At 47.2% G+C, this 15,719-nt stretch overlaps 1 protein-coding gene across 4 annotated transcripts in view; it reads left to right on the top strand.

Moving 5' to 3' along the window:
- Positions 1 to 1,072: 1,072 nt before the first annotated feature.
- The window catches only part of Nedd4l (NEDD4 like E3 ubiquitin protein ligase), a 328,817-nt gene continuing 314,170 nt past the window's right edge, over positions 1,073 to 15,719 (top strand). For 2 of the 4 annotated variants that reach the window (XM_036204595.1, XM_036204596.1), the window contains exon 1: positions 1,074 to 1,413. In XM_036204595.1, the coding sequence (XP_036060488.1) occupies positions 1,366 to 1,413 (48 nt within the window). In that variant the 5' untranslated portion in view covers positions 1,074 to 1,365. Of the gene's footprint in view, positions 1,414 to 2,377; positions 2,397 to 15,719 lie in introns of those variants that run through there. The other 2 variants (XM_036204597.1, XM_036204600.1) reach the window with 2 other exon arrangements.

Raw genomic sequence — 15,719 nt, forward strand, 5'->3', positions numbered from 1 at the left:
ACGGCTTCCTTTTTTTTTTTTTTTTTTTTTTGCGACAGTGTCTACAGCCCTGATTGTCTTGAACTCACTCTGCAGACTAAGCTGGTCTCAAACTCACAGAGATCCGCCTGCCTCTGCCTCCCCAGTGCTGGGATTAAAAGGCAAGTGCCATCATGCCTGGCTCTTAGGAAAGGCTTCTTGAAAAAAGTAGGCGAATTTCTTTTAACTTATTTAAAGTAGCCTCTTGCATTCCTGTACATCGAAAGATTAAATGAAGGGTTTGCTAGAGAAATTCCCTATCTGGAATGTGGGAAGACTCCCACGGTGGCTAATAAGACATCTCCATCGTTTGCATATGTAAAGGACAAACTTAAACTTGCATTTGGTATTTCACGTTGTGCCTCACAAAAAAAAGCTTTTATCAAAGAACCAGGCAGCCGGGTTTCAAGTGGGTGGGTGTGTACTGAGCGCGGGCGCCGAGTTGGTTTTGTTCCCATTCGAGTTGACTTCGGCAATGGCGACTCGCGGCCACACCGGGGCAGCCTCTCTTAGGCTGGCCTCCCAGCCAGGCGAATCGCTTTGGGGAGCTGAAGCGGTTAGCCAAAGTCTGGCCTGCCATAGCGGCCAAGAATTTAAAGGGGGTCTAGAAACATGCATCGTCGCCCTCTTTAAACGCTCCTGGGGACTCTGGGTTAAGAAGAAAAAAGAGAGATGAAAACGGAAGCCGTGGTTTTGTTGTTGTTTGCACGGTGTCTTCATGGTCCGCCCCCCCCCCAAGGTCCAGTCCACTGGATCCCCAAGACAGAGGGAAGCGGGGCAAGGAGAAGGGTCAGTCCGGCAGGCCCAGCCCGCCAGGGCGTGCCCCAGCTCAGCACTCTGCAGCGGGTGACCCAGGAGGCGCGGGGGTGGGGTGGGCGTGGGGCGAAACACTACCACCCCCGCGGCCCGCCCCCCAGCCCGGCCTGTGATTGGCTTGGGGGGCGCGAGTGCCCGCCCCGGCGAGCGGGAGGGTCCCCGTGGGCGCCGGGCGGCGCAGGCGGGGCGGGGAGAGCGGGGCCGGGCGGAGCAGGCGAGGGGCGGGCGCGCGGGTCCCCGGGATCGCTGAGCGGGCTCGGGGAGGCCAGGAGAGCCAGCGGCGGGGGCGGGAGCCCGGCGGGCTCAGCGCTGAGCAGAGAGAGCGCTCGGCCAGCCGCCGTTCGGCGCGCTCTCGGAGCAGCCAGTCCGCGCGTCCCCGCAGCCTTCCGGGAGGAAGCGGCGCCGGGGCCGGGTGCAGCCTCACCTGCCGGCCCTTCCCCGCCGGACGGCGCAGAAGGACAGAGGGTCGCGGCTCCGCGACGCACTTGAGCCGGTCGCAGCGTCTAAGACCCCGCGCGGGGCACCGGCTCCATGGCGACCGGGCTCGGGGAGCCCGTCTACGGACTTTCGGAAGAGGAGGTGAGTTCTTGCCCAGAGCGCTGTGGGGAGGGGACGAGGCCACTCCGCTGTGCGCTTCCTCGGCCAGCACTGGGTCCCGGAATCCGGGTGACCCAGAGCGGTCCTGAGCGGTGGGTGACTTGGTCCTCCCTCCTCACCGGGGCGGTGCACTCCTCTGCCCGGGGCTCTCGGGGTGGGCGGAGGCCGCGTGCGCCGCTGCCCCGCGGGTCCCTTTCCTCTGCAAACTGCCTCTCCTGGGGGCTTGTTGGACAACTTTTCTGGTCATGCCCCTGCAGCCAGGAGTCTGTGATGTGTGTCACGTTCGGGTCGCTTCAGGGGTCTCTGCGTGGCGCAGGCGATCTAGGGATTGCTGAGGAGCCTGGTTGGTGTGTCCCCCCCCCCCCCCAGGACTTCTCTTGCTAGTGGGCGCTCGGCAGCGGATGTGTGCAGATCCCGGAGAGAGTTGGGGACACCCGGAGAGTTGTGTGCCGTCGCCCCTGGGTCTTGCAAAGTCTGGAGCTGGGGTTGTGCGTTCCCGACTCTCTTGTTTTGGTGTGTGGAGGTGATCCGAGAAGGAGGCAGGTGTTGCAGGAAACTTAGGGAAAGCTTGCAGCCCTTCCATTTGTCCCCAGTCGAGAGGATTACAAACCCGGCACCTCTCGGGTGGGTGGAGAGAAGAAAGCTCCATTGATCTCTTTTATTAATAAAACGAAATGAAATAAGCCACACCCCCAAACGGTCGGTTTGACTGGAGAGGGCTTTGTTTTTAAAAAAACCTCACTCACTCATCGCGGTCCCCACACTCCCCCTTTTGAAAAGATCCTGCTAAATCACTGCTCAGCCCTTACTCGCCGTTCTCGACTCTTATTGGTGTGTGGCTCAGCCAAAAAGGGGGGTGGGAGGCCTGTCGCGGGCGCGGAGTGACAGGCAGGCTGGATGGAGCAGGTAGGAGTGGTTCGCCATCTGGCGGGGTGCGCGCCCAGGTCTGGTTCCCCTTTCGAGAGGTGAATTTACAACCCATGAAGCATTACTCAGCAGGGAGGTATTTCCTATCCTGGTTGTGCATTTCATGAAAAGTGGATGCCTGGAAATTTGGGCTTTCTCGATTTCTCTTTCTTACCCTCGCTCCTTTCTTTCTGAGGCTCCCTCTTTCTCTGGTGATGGGGGGTGGGGTTTAAAGAGAGTCTATTATCTGAGACAGATTCACGCTATGGTTTTGCTTTCACAGCTTCCCTACTGGCATGGGTGTGTGTGTGTGTGTGTGTGTGTGTGTGTGTGTGTGTGTGTGTGTATTCCACCCAAGTGTGGAATGAAATGGGTATCTTGTGGTAGGCAGGGCCTGTAGGGGTTGATTTTATTTTTTGATAGTGCTTGCTGAATTGCTTATTTTATCAAAGAATGATCACAATGCAAATAATGTGTGATGTGTTTTTGATTATTTACCATGGTTGTATAAAATAAATTTGTGTGTGTGTGTGTGTGTGTATTACCTGGAGATGGGTGAGCGTAGACTTGTTTTTGTTTACCCAGGGGATTCTCCTCCCAGCCCCTTGTCTGGAACTGGAGGGCAGTCTGAGGGAGCTCTTGGAGGTGCTGAGATCCTGACGTTCCTGAACAAAGGGCTCCCTGGATGAGGTACCAAGGGAGATGAAGACAGCTGCGTTTCATCTTAGGGGCTCTTAATTTTTAAAAATAACATGTTTATTTTTAAAAGCTCCTTGAAAGAAATAGTTTAAGGCTGTTTTGGAATATGCATCTGCCTAAAGGAATCCTCCTGTCAACTGCTGTGTGTGCAAGCTTTGTTTACGCTGGCAGCCAGTGTCAGAATCCACCTCGGCTGCATCTTGCCACTTTTGTCTTGAGAATCAGTGCTGATCCTGACTGGTGTGGGGTGTGAAAGTGAAGAACACGGACACAGAGCCGAGTGTGTGGGAGCTTGTCCGTGATGGTTCGCTTCTGCACGTTGTCAGAGGGGCTGTATAGGGAATAACAAGAGGTGATGGAAACACTGTTTATCTGTGTATTACTGCCTTGCTGTGGATGGTCTTGTTTAGTTCCCCACACATCATATATGATCCAAAATAAGCCTCATCTGCCTGCCTTTTTCATTTTTCTCTCACCAGTAGAAAAACGACTGCCTTCATATTTCTAAGATATTTGTTTGGTGTGGGAGGTTCCTCTCCATTCGGGGAGGGACCTTTTGAAGACCGACAGAACACCTTCATATATAGAATTAATCACAGATTGTGAAATTCATTTCGTTTGCCGCGTCTCCTGCATGACTCTGTAAGCAAGCAAATGGGACTAGTGAACAGGCTCTGAAAGTGGAATGCCCCATGAAACGAACAGTACCAGAGGCTTGTCGAGTTGTGTTAAATAGAGAGCAAGTCCCACGTGAGGATCATCGAGTAGCTGCAGAGAGGAGTCTACTTGTAGACCCCAGAAAAACAGGCACTGTACCCACCAGGGTTTTCTTGTAAGTGGACGCGTGTTCGTATTTGATAGGGGCAGAAAGCTTTGTGTATCTGGAATGAACTTAGTCATGTCCCCATCTTATAAAGCTGTGGTGAGCTCTGTACTGCTATTATTGGTCAAGCATAGTGCTAACTAACCTAGATCATAGCAGGATGCCAGAGCCAAGACATTGCTGCTTGGGGTATCTGCCTAAGACCTGGCTAGTGTACTGAATGAGAAGGATTAAGATGTAGGTTTTGCTCCTGTGGGGGCATTGCTATGTATGCATTGCAGCTGAATATCCTTGGGTGATTCTGAATTCAGTCACCCTTATTTAAAGCATGTCAGTTTCAGGAACCACAATTGAAATCACCATCAGAGGAGTTTTGGTGTTGAAGGGATTAGCTAATGAACAGCAGTTCATATTCATGGCTGAGGATCAGACTTGGTTTGGAATCAGAAAGGTTTGGACTAGTTTTTGCATCTGGCTGGGGTCCTTAAGGGTTTTTTTTTTTTTTTTTTTGAACTTATTTGTGGCCATCTGTGACCTATTTTGGCATGGTTTACTCATGAATGTTATTGTTATCCTTATGAAATCTTTCATAACACTTGAGAAAGGTATCTTTTTTTTTTTTGTTTGTTTTTGTTTTTTTTTGAGATTTTCCTGTTGGATGGTGTATCAAGAGTTTGAATGTTCAGCCTTCTGAAAAGATTGGCTGTGGTATCCCAGTACATAGGAGGCAGAGGAAGGGATGGTGAGCTTGAGGCCAGCCTGGACTAAAAGCCAGACCCTTGTCACAAAGAGACAAACTATAAAACAAAAATCCACAACCCCAAACAAACAAAATGATGGGCTATGTCACTTAGCATATTTCTGGTGGCTAGAAAGAGGCAAATGGCCTAAAAAATGAAAGTCAGGCTGACATAAGATGGTTCTTGGCCGGACTTCTTATTCCATACAAAGAAACGTATGCTGTGAGGACTAAGCCTTAAGCATATGTCCTCTACGTGATGCTTCCTTAAAAACTCTTGAGGTATGCTGTCATTTCTGGCTGAGGAATAGACACTAAGTGGGCTTAAATGAACAGTTTGAAAAAATCCAGTGAGTGAGTAGGCCTGTTGGCCCCAGAGCCCTAGTTCTTCAAGTGTGCTTACAGCTACCTTTTTCGTCAAAGCATCTTGGAAGGTTTTCACAGCTAGATTATTCATGGTGATGAAAAATGAACTGGACATTGTGGGTTGCAGACAAACACTCCTTGACCAAAATTGACAGCTGGCTCCCATTAGTGTAGTCTCCATACTGTGTTAAAGCTTGGGTTCATAAAAAAGGGTGAGAAATGTAGCTTCTCTGGGCCCCATTCTCACCTGGCAACAGTTGGAAGCTTTGTATGCCTCTCCTGTGTGTGGGGGTGTGGGTCCCTCAGCCAGCGCTCTTCTCTGTGACCTTAGGGGTCTCTGCTGATTTGTGTGTAGTTCTAAACTTGCTATTGAACGCTTAAGGTTCACTCGACTGTAAATAGCATATTGGTTTTGTTTTAAGACCCTGACCAATTTAAGATGCATCATTGCTTTATGTGGCACCGAGGAAGCAAAACAAATATTGCTGTTGAATTGAGACCTACTGTCAATTTTGGCAAGTATCTTTATTTCATAGATGTTAAAATACAAAACTAGGATATTTCAGAACTGATGAGTTCTCCGAGAAGAAACCTGGTGATTCACTCTAAGTGGTCGCCTTCAGAGTCTCTAGAAGTAGACTTTGGTTTCCATTGTTGTGATGTGCCAGCTTGAATTCAGAGCTTTGCCTGTGAAGCAAATGCTTCTCTATTGGAGCTTGTTGTCTAGACAAGATTTCCGTGTCTAGATTCGTACCTGCGCCTGCATCCAGGCAAGGGCTAGAGAGCAGGAGGAGCAGTCTTTGATGAGCATTAGAGAAGTCTCCCAGAGCCTCCATGGTACTGCTAAACAGCCAACAGTAAGCTCATTTCTCAAGTGACTGGACAAACCCTGTACACACACCGTCTTGGCAGTCATGGAAGTCATTCAGGACAAGAATGTTTTCAGAAGTCACTGCGTGGATGATGTTTGTGCCCTAAGGTGCAGTGGCAGCTAGACTGTCTTCCCGGTCATACCCTCCCTAGAACTGTTAGGGTTGTTCTGATCCCTCAGATGCTGGGTACCACTGTGTGGATTGTCTGTGATACAGTTGCTAAACATTAAGAAACTGAAACAGAGCCTAGGCTTTATGGTGCCACTTAAAAACTGTCTGTTTTGGTCATGCTAGAGCTAGAAGCCAGGGCCTCATCCCTGTGATGTGGTAAGTCCAATCCCACTTGTGAGCCTCTCTGTCATCCAAGCTCTGTTGTCAGTGGGCAGACAGAATGGTGTCTTAAATTGCCTCTTCACCAAGGATGCTGTGTTCCCAGTTGTGGTGGCACACACCTGTCACCACTGTGCTGAGGAGGCTGGGACAGGCTAGCATAATAAGACCCTGGCCCAAGAAAAGGGTACCGTTGGCTGTTTGTATTTATACAATATTGTTTTATTGTCAGGATTCTTGAATTATTTTGTTACTGAAAAACAGCTATCTTAACTGAAGGAATACGATACATTTGTTAGAAGGCATGAGAACAGTACCAAAATGGAAATTCTGAGACGATAGCAATTTCTTTAGCTGCCATGGAGAACACAGATAGCCTGTGGTACTAGGGCATCTCTGAGACAGTGGGCGTGCCTTTTCCTGACAGAAGTGTTCCTGGAAGTTGATTTCAGAGATCTGGGGCGCTTCCATAGCCTTACTGTGTGTTCAAAAGAAAAAGGAATGTGTTCAAGGAGGAGATGCCTGTGAATGAAGTAAACGTCATTGATTTATAGCCTATAACTCAATGACGTGGTTTGCATGAAAATTACGTGTTAGTAAAACTGTTTAAAAGCTATGAATCATTTTAGAATGTAACATTATTGCAACAACACTTTGGATTTCCTGGCAAATTAGAGGAACCTGTGTTCATTGCTCATTTTGTCACCTTTCTGCCCTGAAAAGTGTTTCAAATACCATATTTTATAAAAAAAACAGGACTTAATGTCTGAGGTCCTGGGTTGGATCCACAGCCTTGGGGAATACCAAAACCAAAATACAAAAAGAAATCAAATGGCTATATGTGACAGAATGAAAGCGTATTACTTTCCCTTAAATTTGTTGTTGTTGTTTTAGTTAAAAGATAAACTAAACAGCTTTGGTTGTCCTTAATTTTGGGTTTCTGATGTAGCGGTGCTGGGAGGGAAGAGAGACCAGCAGAGGAGGGGGGACTCTCCCAGTCTTCAGTTTTGGAGTGCAGGTCTTTGATTAGGTGAGTTTGTTATTGTGTTGTTGTTTTTAAAGAGACAGGGACATCCTGCACTTCCTTCCCCACCTCTCAGCTTCTTGGTCTCTAGCTGTTGAGCCACCACACCTGGCTTTGAAATATTTGTTTTGTTTCTCTGTGTTGTTTTGGTTCCTGTCCTGGATCTCGCTCTGTAGCCCAGGCTGGCCTTGAACTCACAGAGATCCGCCTGGCTCTGCCTCCCGAGAGTGTTGGGGATTAAAGGGGAGCGCCACCACCGCCCTGCTTAAAACATTTGTTAATTGAGCCTACAACAAACTCTTGATGGTTCACATTAAGGAGGATGAACATTTTGGACTAACTAATCCAGTGTTGGGATTACTGAAGGCTGTTGGGAAGGTAAACTGAATGTTCCTTCTGTTGTTACAATGTTTCTCTTGCAGGTGGCAGAGCAGAGTCTCTTGCTTGTGACTATAGGTGGCAATGTTTGTACTGTTTACCTGTTAATGTTACAACTTTGGGCTCTGCACTTGTTGGAAGACTATGGAAACGATGCATAATTTAGAGATTAAAAAAATATAGAAACTAGATTTAAAAACCAATATTTTCTGTAAAAAAACAAACCAGTTATTTAATAAAACCTCCCAGAGAGCTGATTCTCAATAGATAGAGCAGCAGGAACCATCAATTTCCCGGGTGTTTTCCAGGCTGACTTTACCCAGGGTGTATGCAACTTCAGAGTGGCAGGCTTTTAGATCTGGGGAGAGAAATGCCCATAACATCCTGGCACACATAGGTCCTTTCAGGCAAAGGCCTTCCTTATCTGTGTAGAGATTGCCAATGCTTCTGGTTGTGCAGTGTGTGTGCCTTTCTGTGATTTCTTGTCACTGAGAAGGAACTAGGTACCACCACTCCAATCTTAGTTGATAAGAAGATTTTTTGTTTTTCATGAAACAGGACTCCAGGGTTTCTTGTAGCCCCAGGTCTACCTTCTGATTTACTGTGGAGCCTGGAACCACCTTGAACTTCTGATCCTCCTGGATTACAGAGCTACCATGCCTGGTTCATACAGTTCTAGGGCTCAGACCCAAGGCTTTGCGCATCCTACGTTAAGCTCTCTACCAACCAAGCCACATCACTGCTGAAGAGATTCTTGACTCCCAGCATGAGCCTGTCACTCAGATCCTAGCTGAAGCTGGTGGAGATACCTGTCTAGACTTCATTGTAGTTATACAGGTTTGCTCTGAATTCAAACGGCCCAAATGCTGACTGTTGCTATATGCCCGTAAGTGAGAAAAGCTGTTTCCCCTATGTGTATCTGAGTCACTAGTTTGAATTTGACACTTGAGTTGACTTTTTGTCCCCCTGACTGCAGAGCCGTGCATTGATTCAAAACTCACCAAATCCTAATGTCAAACGTCTCCGATTTCCTTGGCTCTCATCACATTCAGTGTTTGGTGACTTCTTGGCAGGCAGGCACCCTCAGAGACTTCGGATTCTCTTTATATCTTCTATTCTCCAAGAGAAAAGGGCCATTCAGGGATGAGTTTTCTTTTGTTTGAAAGAGGCTGTGATGTGCTGTCCATCTGGACTTGGACCATGAAAGGGCTCATTGGGACAGTGATCCCCCCAGGAAGGACATACACACTGTGGGAAGTGTCCTGCTGGGGGTATGGGTGGCATCCAGCCCTGTGTCATTTGGTCAGGGCTCCAGGTACCAGAGGTTTTCAGCGGGCTGAAGTCGGGTGGTTCTGGCTGGCATGTTTCTGCTTCCTGTCTCCCAGGCAGAGGGCATGCACCCTGTGTGGCAGGGTTCTGGACTGCAGTAACAAGACTCTGAGTTATACCCTAGCTTTTGATTGTGTCTGTGTGTATTAATAGCTTTTATCTTATGATTACATTTCTACTTCTAGTCTGACGGAGGGCTGGTTCTGTGTCCCTTTCTCGTGTGTGTATGTGTGCATGTGCATGTGCGTGTGCGCGTGCGCGTGTGCGCGCGTGCGCGTGCGTGTGCGTGTGCGTGTGCGTGTGTGTGTGTGTGTGTGTGTGTGTGTGTGTATGCTGAAGGGGTGTTGATGCAGGGTCTTACTATATAGCCGAGGCTAGAATTGAACCCCAGGTCTTCCTGCCTCAGCTGTCTGAGGGCTGGGATTGCATGGATGCACTGCCATGCCTGGTTTACAGTGTGTTTTTACAAACACATTATAAAGTTACCCTATTGTAGGTCAAAGGTTGAGATTGTTTTACTAGTGATAACTGTAACTGGGAACAGTGACCAGCAGGTTCCTGCTGGAGGAGGATACAGTGAGTTGGCCCAGTTGCACTTTTGTTACAAGTGAGAGTTTTAAAATAACAAAGTTAGGCAGATTTTTAAACAGCTTTAAATTTTTTAATTAATTAATTAATGAATGTGTATGGGTGTTTTGCCTGTGGGTATGTATGTGCATCACAAGCATGCCTGCTGTCTGCAGAGGCCAGAAGAGGGCATTGGATGCTCCGGGATTGGAGTTACAGATGGTTGTGAGCCACCCTGTGGTTATTGGGAACTGAACCTGGGTCCTTTGGAAGAACCATCTTTCCACCCCTTAGTTTTATATTTACATTTTGGCATGCATTTGAGACATCCTCATTGAGAAGTTTGGGGAGTCTGAATTGAAGAGGTTTTACTGAATGCATTAGTTGTATTTTTGTATGAATTTTCGGGTCTGAACCAGGGCCTTTCTAGGTAAGTTCTCCCACTAAGTTCACTCCCCACTCCCCACTCCCCACCGTGTCTTATCTTCTGTAAATGAATTTTCCTTTGGGCCGCCAGCTCACAGAGACTTCCTATTAATTATGAAAGCTCGGCCTATAACTTAGGCGTGCCCACTAGCTCTTATAACTTAGGCCATTTCTATTCATTTACATGTTGCCACGTGACTCATGGCTTTTTTTTTTTTTTTTTTTTTTTTCCGAGACAGTGTTTCTCTGTGTAGCTTTGCGCCTTTCCTGGAACTCACTTTGGAGACCAGGCTGGCCTCGAACTCACAAAGATCCGCCTGCCTCTGCCTCCCGAGTGCTGGGATTAAAGGCGTGCGCCGCCGCCGCCGCCGCCGCCGCCGCCGCCGCCACCACCACCACCACCACCACCACCCGGCTTGATTCATGGCTTTTACCTCTCTTCCTGCATGTCTGTTTTCTCTGTGTCCAACTGGTGACTCCGCCTTCTTCCCAGTGTCCTCCCTGCCTGGAAGTCTTGCCTAGCTATTGGCTGTTCAATTTTTTAAAACCAGTCAGAATGGTATATCTTCACAGTGTACAAAAATTTTATTCCATAATAGTCTTCCTTATTTCTGTTTCCCCTCCCCTCCCCTCCCCACTCCCCCCTTGCCCCTCTCCTCCCTTTCTGCTTCCCAGTGCTTAGTCTTGGCTTACAAGGGAAGCACTCTCCCAATGAGATGTTTGTGTCCAGTTCCTAACCTAGTCTTCCTAAGGCTAGGGCAATGGATCTCAACCATCAGATATTCACATTACAATTCCTAACAGTAGCAACAGGTACAAAGTAGCAATGAAATAATCTTACGGTGGGGGGGGGGGGTCACCACAACATGAGGAACTGTATTAAAGGTTCGCAGCACCGGGAAGGTTGAGAACCACGGCACTAGAGGATACACGAGTGCCATGCTTTTTGAGCTGACCTCTCTCTCCATGGAGATTTTGGGCTCTAGGGTACCTTTCTGTGGATCCTTGAGAAGCTGGTCTTTGGTATGCCTGCCTTGCAATCATGTCTTAGCATCCAGTGACTATTCATGAAAGAGGACATTTTGAGCCCCTGGGCGAGAGCTTTTCCTGGCTTCACTTCCAGAAAGAGGCCGAGAAGAGGGTGCAGTCGGGTGTGGGTACGAGATAGTACTGAAGAATGTTTACTAGTATGGAGATGTCGGTAATAAGACACTTAGAAAAAGAGACTTATAAAACTGGTACAATAGAATTCTTTGTAAAAAGAGTTTGCGCATAGAAAAAAATGGCTAGGGATATCCTGGCAGGTTAGTAGCTGGATATAGCGACCTTTCAGCAAAGGAATTAGCAGGTCATTTATAAAATTATTTTCTTTGTTACCCACTTGTATTTTGTTTTTATAACAAGTTTTCTTTTTTCTATATAAGTTTAAAAATAAGGCAGGACTGTGGGATGACTATAGTTCATGAGAACTTACGTATTTTATCAATAACTAAAGAGAGGAACTTGAAGACTCTGAACACAAAGGCAGTGATTGGGAAATGGAAATTTTATTGACCTTGATTTGATCAGTACCTATAATGTACATGTAGCTGTAATCACTGTATTTGAATAATTGTGACCATAAATGTATATGATCACCACAGGTTAATCTCAAATTTAATGTTTAAGGAGATAATGATCTTTACAACACTGTATACATTCATTATTATGCTATATATACCCCATAAATATGCATAATTAAAATTAATAAATACATAAAAGGAAAGTAGAAAGAGCCCCCCCCCTCTGCCATCCCATGCCTGTGCTTCAAGGTTCAGGTAAAAAAAAAAGAGAGAGAGAGGACTTTGGTGCAATATGGATATGATATTTGTTCAGTTGGACGTGTGTTTGCCTTGTGCTTTTTACCCCGGGTACCAAGGTCACGCCATTGCCGGTCAGGTGCTCCCATCAAGAGTGTAAAGTGGAAGGATAAATGACTGGCTGGTAAATTGGATATTTTTACTGATGTTGTTTTATCTACTATGACACTTGTTATTTGTGTGTCCGTTCTACTGCGCATGACAGTTGCGTGAAAACCATTTAATTCTAGGAGTGTTTGATGTGCTCCGGAAGTTTTTGGGAGTGTTCTGTAAAGCATACGGACTGGTATCTGCCTTGAATCGTTCTCTATTTTCGTTTTCTTGGGTTTGGAGTTATAACTCTTAATATAAATCTATGGGATTGCATTGGCTAGCTTTATTTTGTTCTGTTGGGATCTTGCTGCCCAGGCTGGCCTTGGAACTCAAAGGCCAAAGCAACTCTCTTGCCTCAACCTCCCAAATAACTGGGGCCTACATGTACCACTGCATCCCGCAAAGACTTTTCCACTGTTCTAATGATGTATGCCTAGCAGGATTCTGCTGTACCAGTTCACATAAATATCTGAGTGGCCAGAAGCTCTTTATTTGGTCTTTCAGCTAATGCCCTTTTATAAGTGCTGGGTGTGACCTAGAGCATGTCCCTTCCCAAGCCAAAGGGTGGAGCTGACAAAACTGTGCTGTTTCTAGTCGGAGATAATTCAGACCCCTGCCTCAGCTACATGGTCTTCCAGTTTATGTGTGTTCAGTCTGTTGGTGGCCTCCATGCGCTCCCCTCATGGTTCCCCAGTCTCCCTGCTTACAGACCACTGTTGGCAGTGTCATACAGTTTGGGGTTTTGAGTTTGGCCAGTGTCTGTATGTGGTGACACTTAAGCAGGGTCGCAGATTGTTGTAGCTGTCGTGGGGACTGTACTGCACTTGGCATAGTCACTACTCATCTGTCACATGCTCCCAGGTCAGGTCTGCCAACCCAGTGATGTCAGGCTCTTTGTATACTGCATGGAGAGGAAAGAGAACGGCATCCTGTGGCTTTCTCTTAAGATTAAGGACCTTTCATTCCCGCAGTGGTGCAGGAAGTCTCTCCGTGTGTGCCCCTCTGGTCCATAGAGGCTTCGATCTGCTCATCCCTCAGCAAAAGGCGATGGGGAAGGACTGGGATGGCTTTCATTGCCCTTCCCCTGGAACTTCGGCCAAGTCAGCTGTGCTGCGCTGTGGGTCACCTCTTTGCGTATTCGCCATTCAGAATAACCCTGGCATGAGCTTGGGAAGATGGAATGAACACAGACAGACAGACAGACAGACAGACAGACACACACACACACACACACACACACACTCTCATGGTGTGGGGGGTGAAGGGGGAGAGAGCCAGAATGAGGATGAGAATGAATAATTTGGCTTCATGAAAAGTACATGCTTTCTTTCCTCAAGGAAGATACCCCAGATATTTTTTTCAGTAGAACAAGATCTGTGGGTGGTAATACCATCACCAATATCGTACTTCTCTCATACCAGGCAGGAGATTTTTTTTTTTGTGTGTGTGTGTGGGGGGTCTTAGTAACTCACAACAATCTTATCTTTTATGACATACATCCTGTATCCATAAAGAAAGGCCAATTGTACACACCCCAGTGAAGGCAGGAAGAAGAAAACACGTGGTGGGTTGACCGACCAAATAGGAGGAGCGGCAGTGCTGGCTATGGTCACCTGGTGGCAGCTTCTGGTTCCCCTGAGGTTTGCCCATTCTGCCATCCCTCTTGGTCATTGTCTCACAGCTGTTCTTGGGCAGGGTAGACACTGGCAGAGTTACTTTCCTTGAGTCCCACTTGGCATGAATTTGGAGGTCTTGAGATTGATCATCTGAGTTGAAAAGCACCGGATGAGGATAAGTCTCTGGCAAAATTGGTTCTATGAGAACTTTGGTTTTGGGCGAGTTTGTTAACAGCCCATTCTTGGGCTGTGACCACAGCCAGAGATCTCAGTTCAGGTAAAGGCTCTGCCCCTGAGATTTCTGGGTCTTGCCATCAGATATTTCTGCCCTGCTCTTCCTCAGTGCTTTCTGCCTTGAGACAACTTTCAAATGCCTTCATATGAAGAGACAAGGTTTGGATCCGACTGCTGTGGAGCAGTAGAAGCCAGTCTGCTTTTCTGTTGCATTTCATGAATGTCTCCTTCCCTGGACTCTGACTGTGGTCTCTTCTACCCTTTGCTACACTCAGCTGTCCTGCTTTTTAAAGAAATTTTCAAATGGTAATAAGATACAACACAAAATTGACAGTGTTGACCATATGTAAGCAGGCATGATATTAAGTACATTCACAGGGTTGTGTGGCCATCACCCCATCTGTCCTCACAACGTGAAAGGTTGCAGAACCAAAACACTTCGGCTCATTAATCAAGAACTCTCTATTTCCAGGCAGCTTTATCTGTAGCATCTCTTCTTTTTGATACAAAAGTCTGTGAGATTCTTGTTGTTAAATGGTATATGTGTGTGTGTGTGTGTGTGTATGTATGTGTGTGTGTATGTAGTGTGGGCTGTGTGTGTGTGTGTGGTGTGTGTATGTTTGTGTTTGTATGATGTGTGTGTGTGGTGTGTATGTGGTGTGAGATGTGTGCGTGGTGTGCATGTGTTTGTTGTGTGCGTGCATGTGCGTGTGTGCATGTGCGTGTGGAGGTTAGAGGAGAGCTTACCGGAGTCATCTCTCTGGGGGTCAGACTGTCACACTGTCAGGCTGAGCAGCAGATACCTTGACTGAGTCATTTCCCCAGCCTGTGAGGTGGTGATCTGGATCATAAGCAGCAGCAATCCAGGCTAAGTAGGAAGCCAGATGTGGTGTGGATACCTGAGATTCTCCAGATTGAGACAGCAGGATCTCGAGTTCCAGAGTGAAGTAGCAAGACCCTGTCTCAGAAAAGCAAGAGCCGCAACAAGCATATTCAAACAGATTAGACACACAGGGGTTGAAGGAGTCTGAGCAGCATGGAATTGTCTGCACTGCTAAGGACAAAGATGACCACATGGGGACTTGAGTCTGAGCAGGACAGGTGCCCAGCTTCGAGCATTGATCACTGTACGGAATGTCTAAGTAAAAATAAATGTCCTAGCAGCTGCAGTTATGGAAACCCAGCAGTCCTGGGTTGTCCTTGCTCTTTGACTGCTCCCTATACCCATTTCCTAGATGGACAAAGATGGTTGGAAATGGTGAGAACAGCTCCCTGTCTTATGATTGCTGTGATGAACACCGTAACTAAAATGCAGATTGGGGAGGGAAGGGTCTATTCAGCTTACTCTTCCATGTTGCTGTTCATCACAGAAGGAAGTCAGGACAGGAACCCAAACAGGGCAGGAACCTGGAGGCAGGAGGCTGATGTAGAGGCCGTGGAGGGGAGCTGCTTACAGACTTGTTTCCCTTGGCTTGTTCATCCTGCTTTATTATTCTAGAACTCAGGATCACCTGCCCAGGGAGGACACCACCCATAATGGGCTGGGCCCTCCCCTATCAATCATTAATTAAGAAAACACCTTACAGCTGGATCTCATGGAGGCATCACCTTCATTGAGGGTCCCTCCTTTCGGATAACTCTGGTTTATGTGTCAAGTTGATACAAGATTAGCTAGCACACTGATCTTCTGCTAAAATGTCCATGTGCTAAGTGCTGATGTAATTATGTATTATGTGTTCTGTATTTGAGACCTGAACCCACCAGTTGTCTAACATGGCAAATGTAGCTGATAACAATGGCATTTTTATTTTTCTGTGTGTGTGTGTGTGTGTGTGTGTGTGTGTGTGTGTGTGCGCGCGCGCACTTATTATGTGCAGGTGCACCCATATACAGGTGCATAGGCACCTGTGTGCGTAAAATATATATTGCATTCTTGAAAGTAGTGGAGTACATTTTAAGTGTTCTTACCACAAAAATATGTCAGGTAAACATGTATTGGTTAGCTCCATTTAGCGTAACTTATGCAT

The sequence above is a fragment of the Onychomys torridus genome, chromosome 13 (genome assembly GCF_903995425.1).
Source record: "Onychomys torridus chromosome 13, mOncTor1.1, whole genome shotgun sequence".
Lineage (NCBI taxonomy): Eukaryota > Metazoa > Chordata > Mammalia > Rodentia > Cricetidae > Onychomys > Onychomys torridus.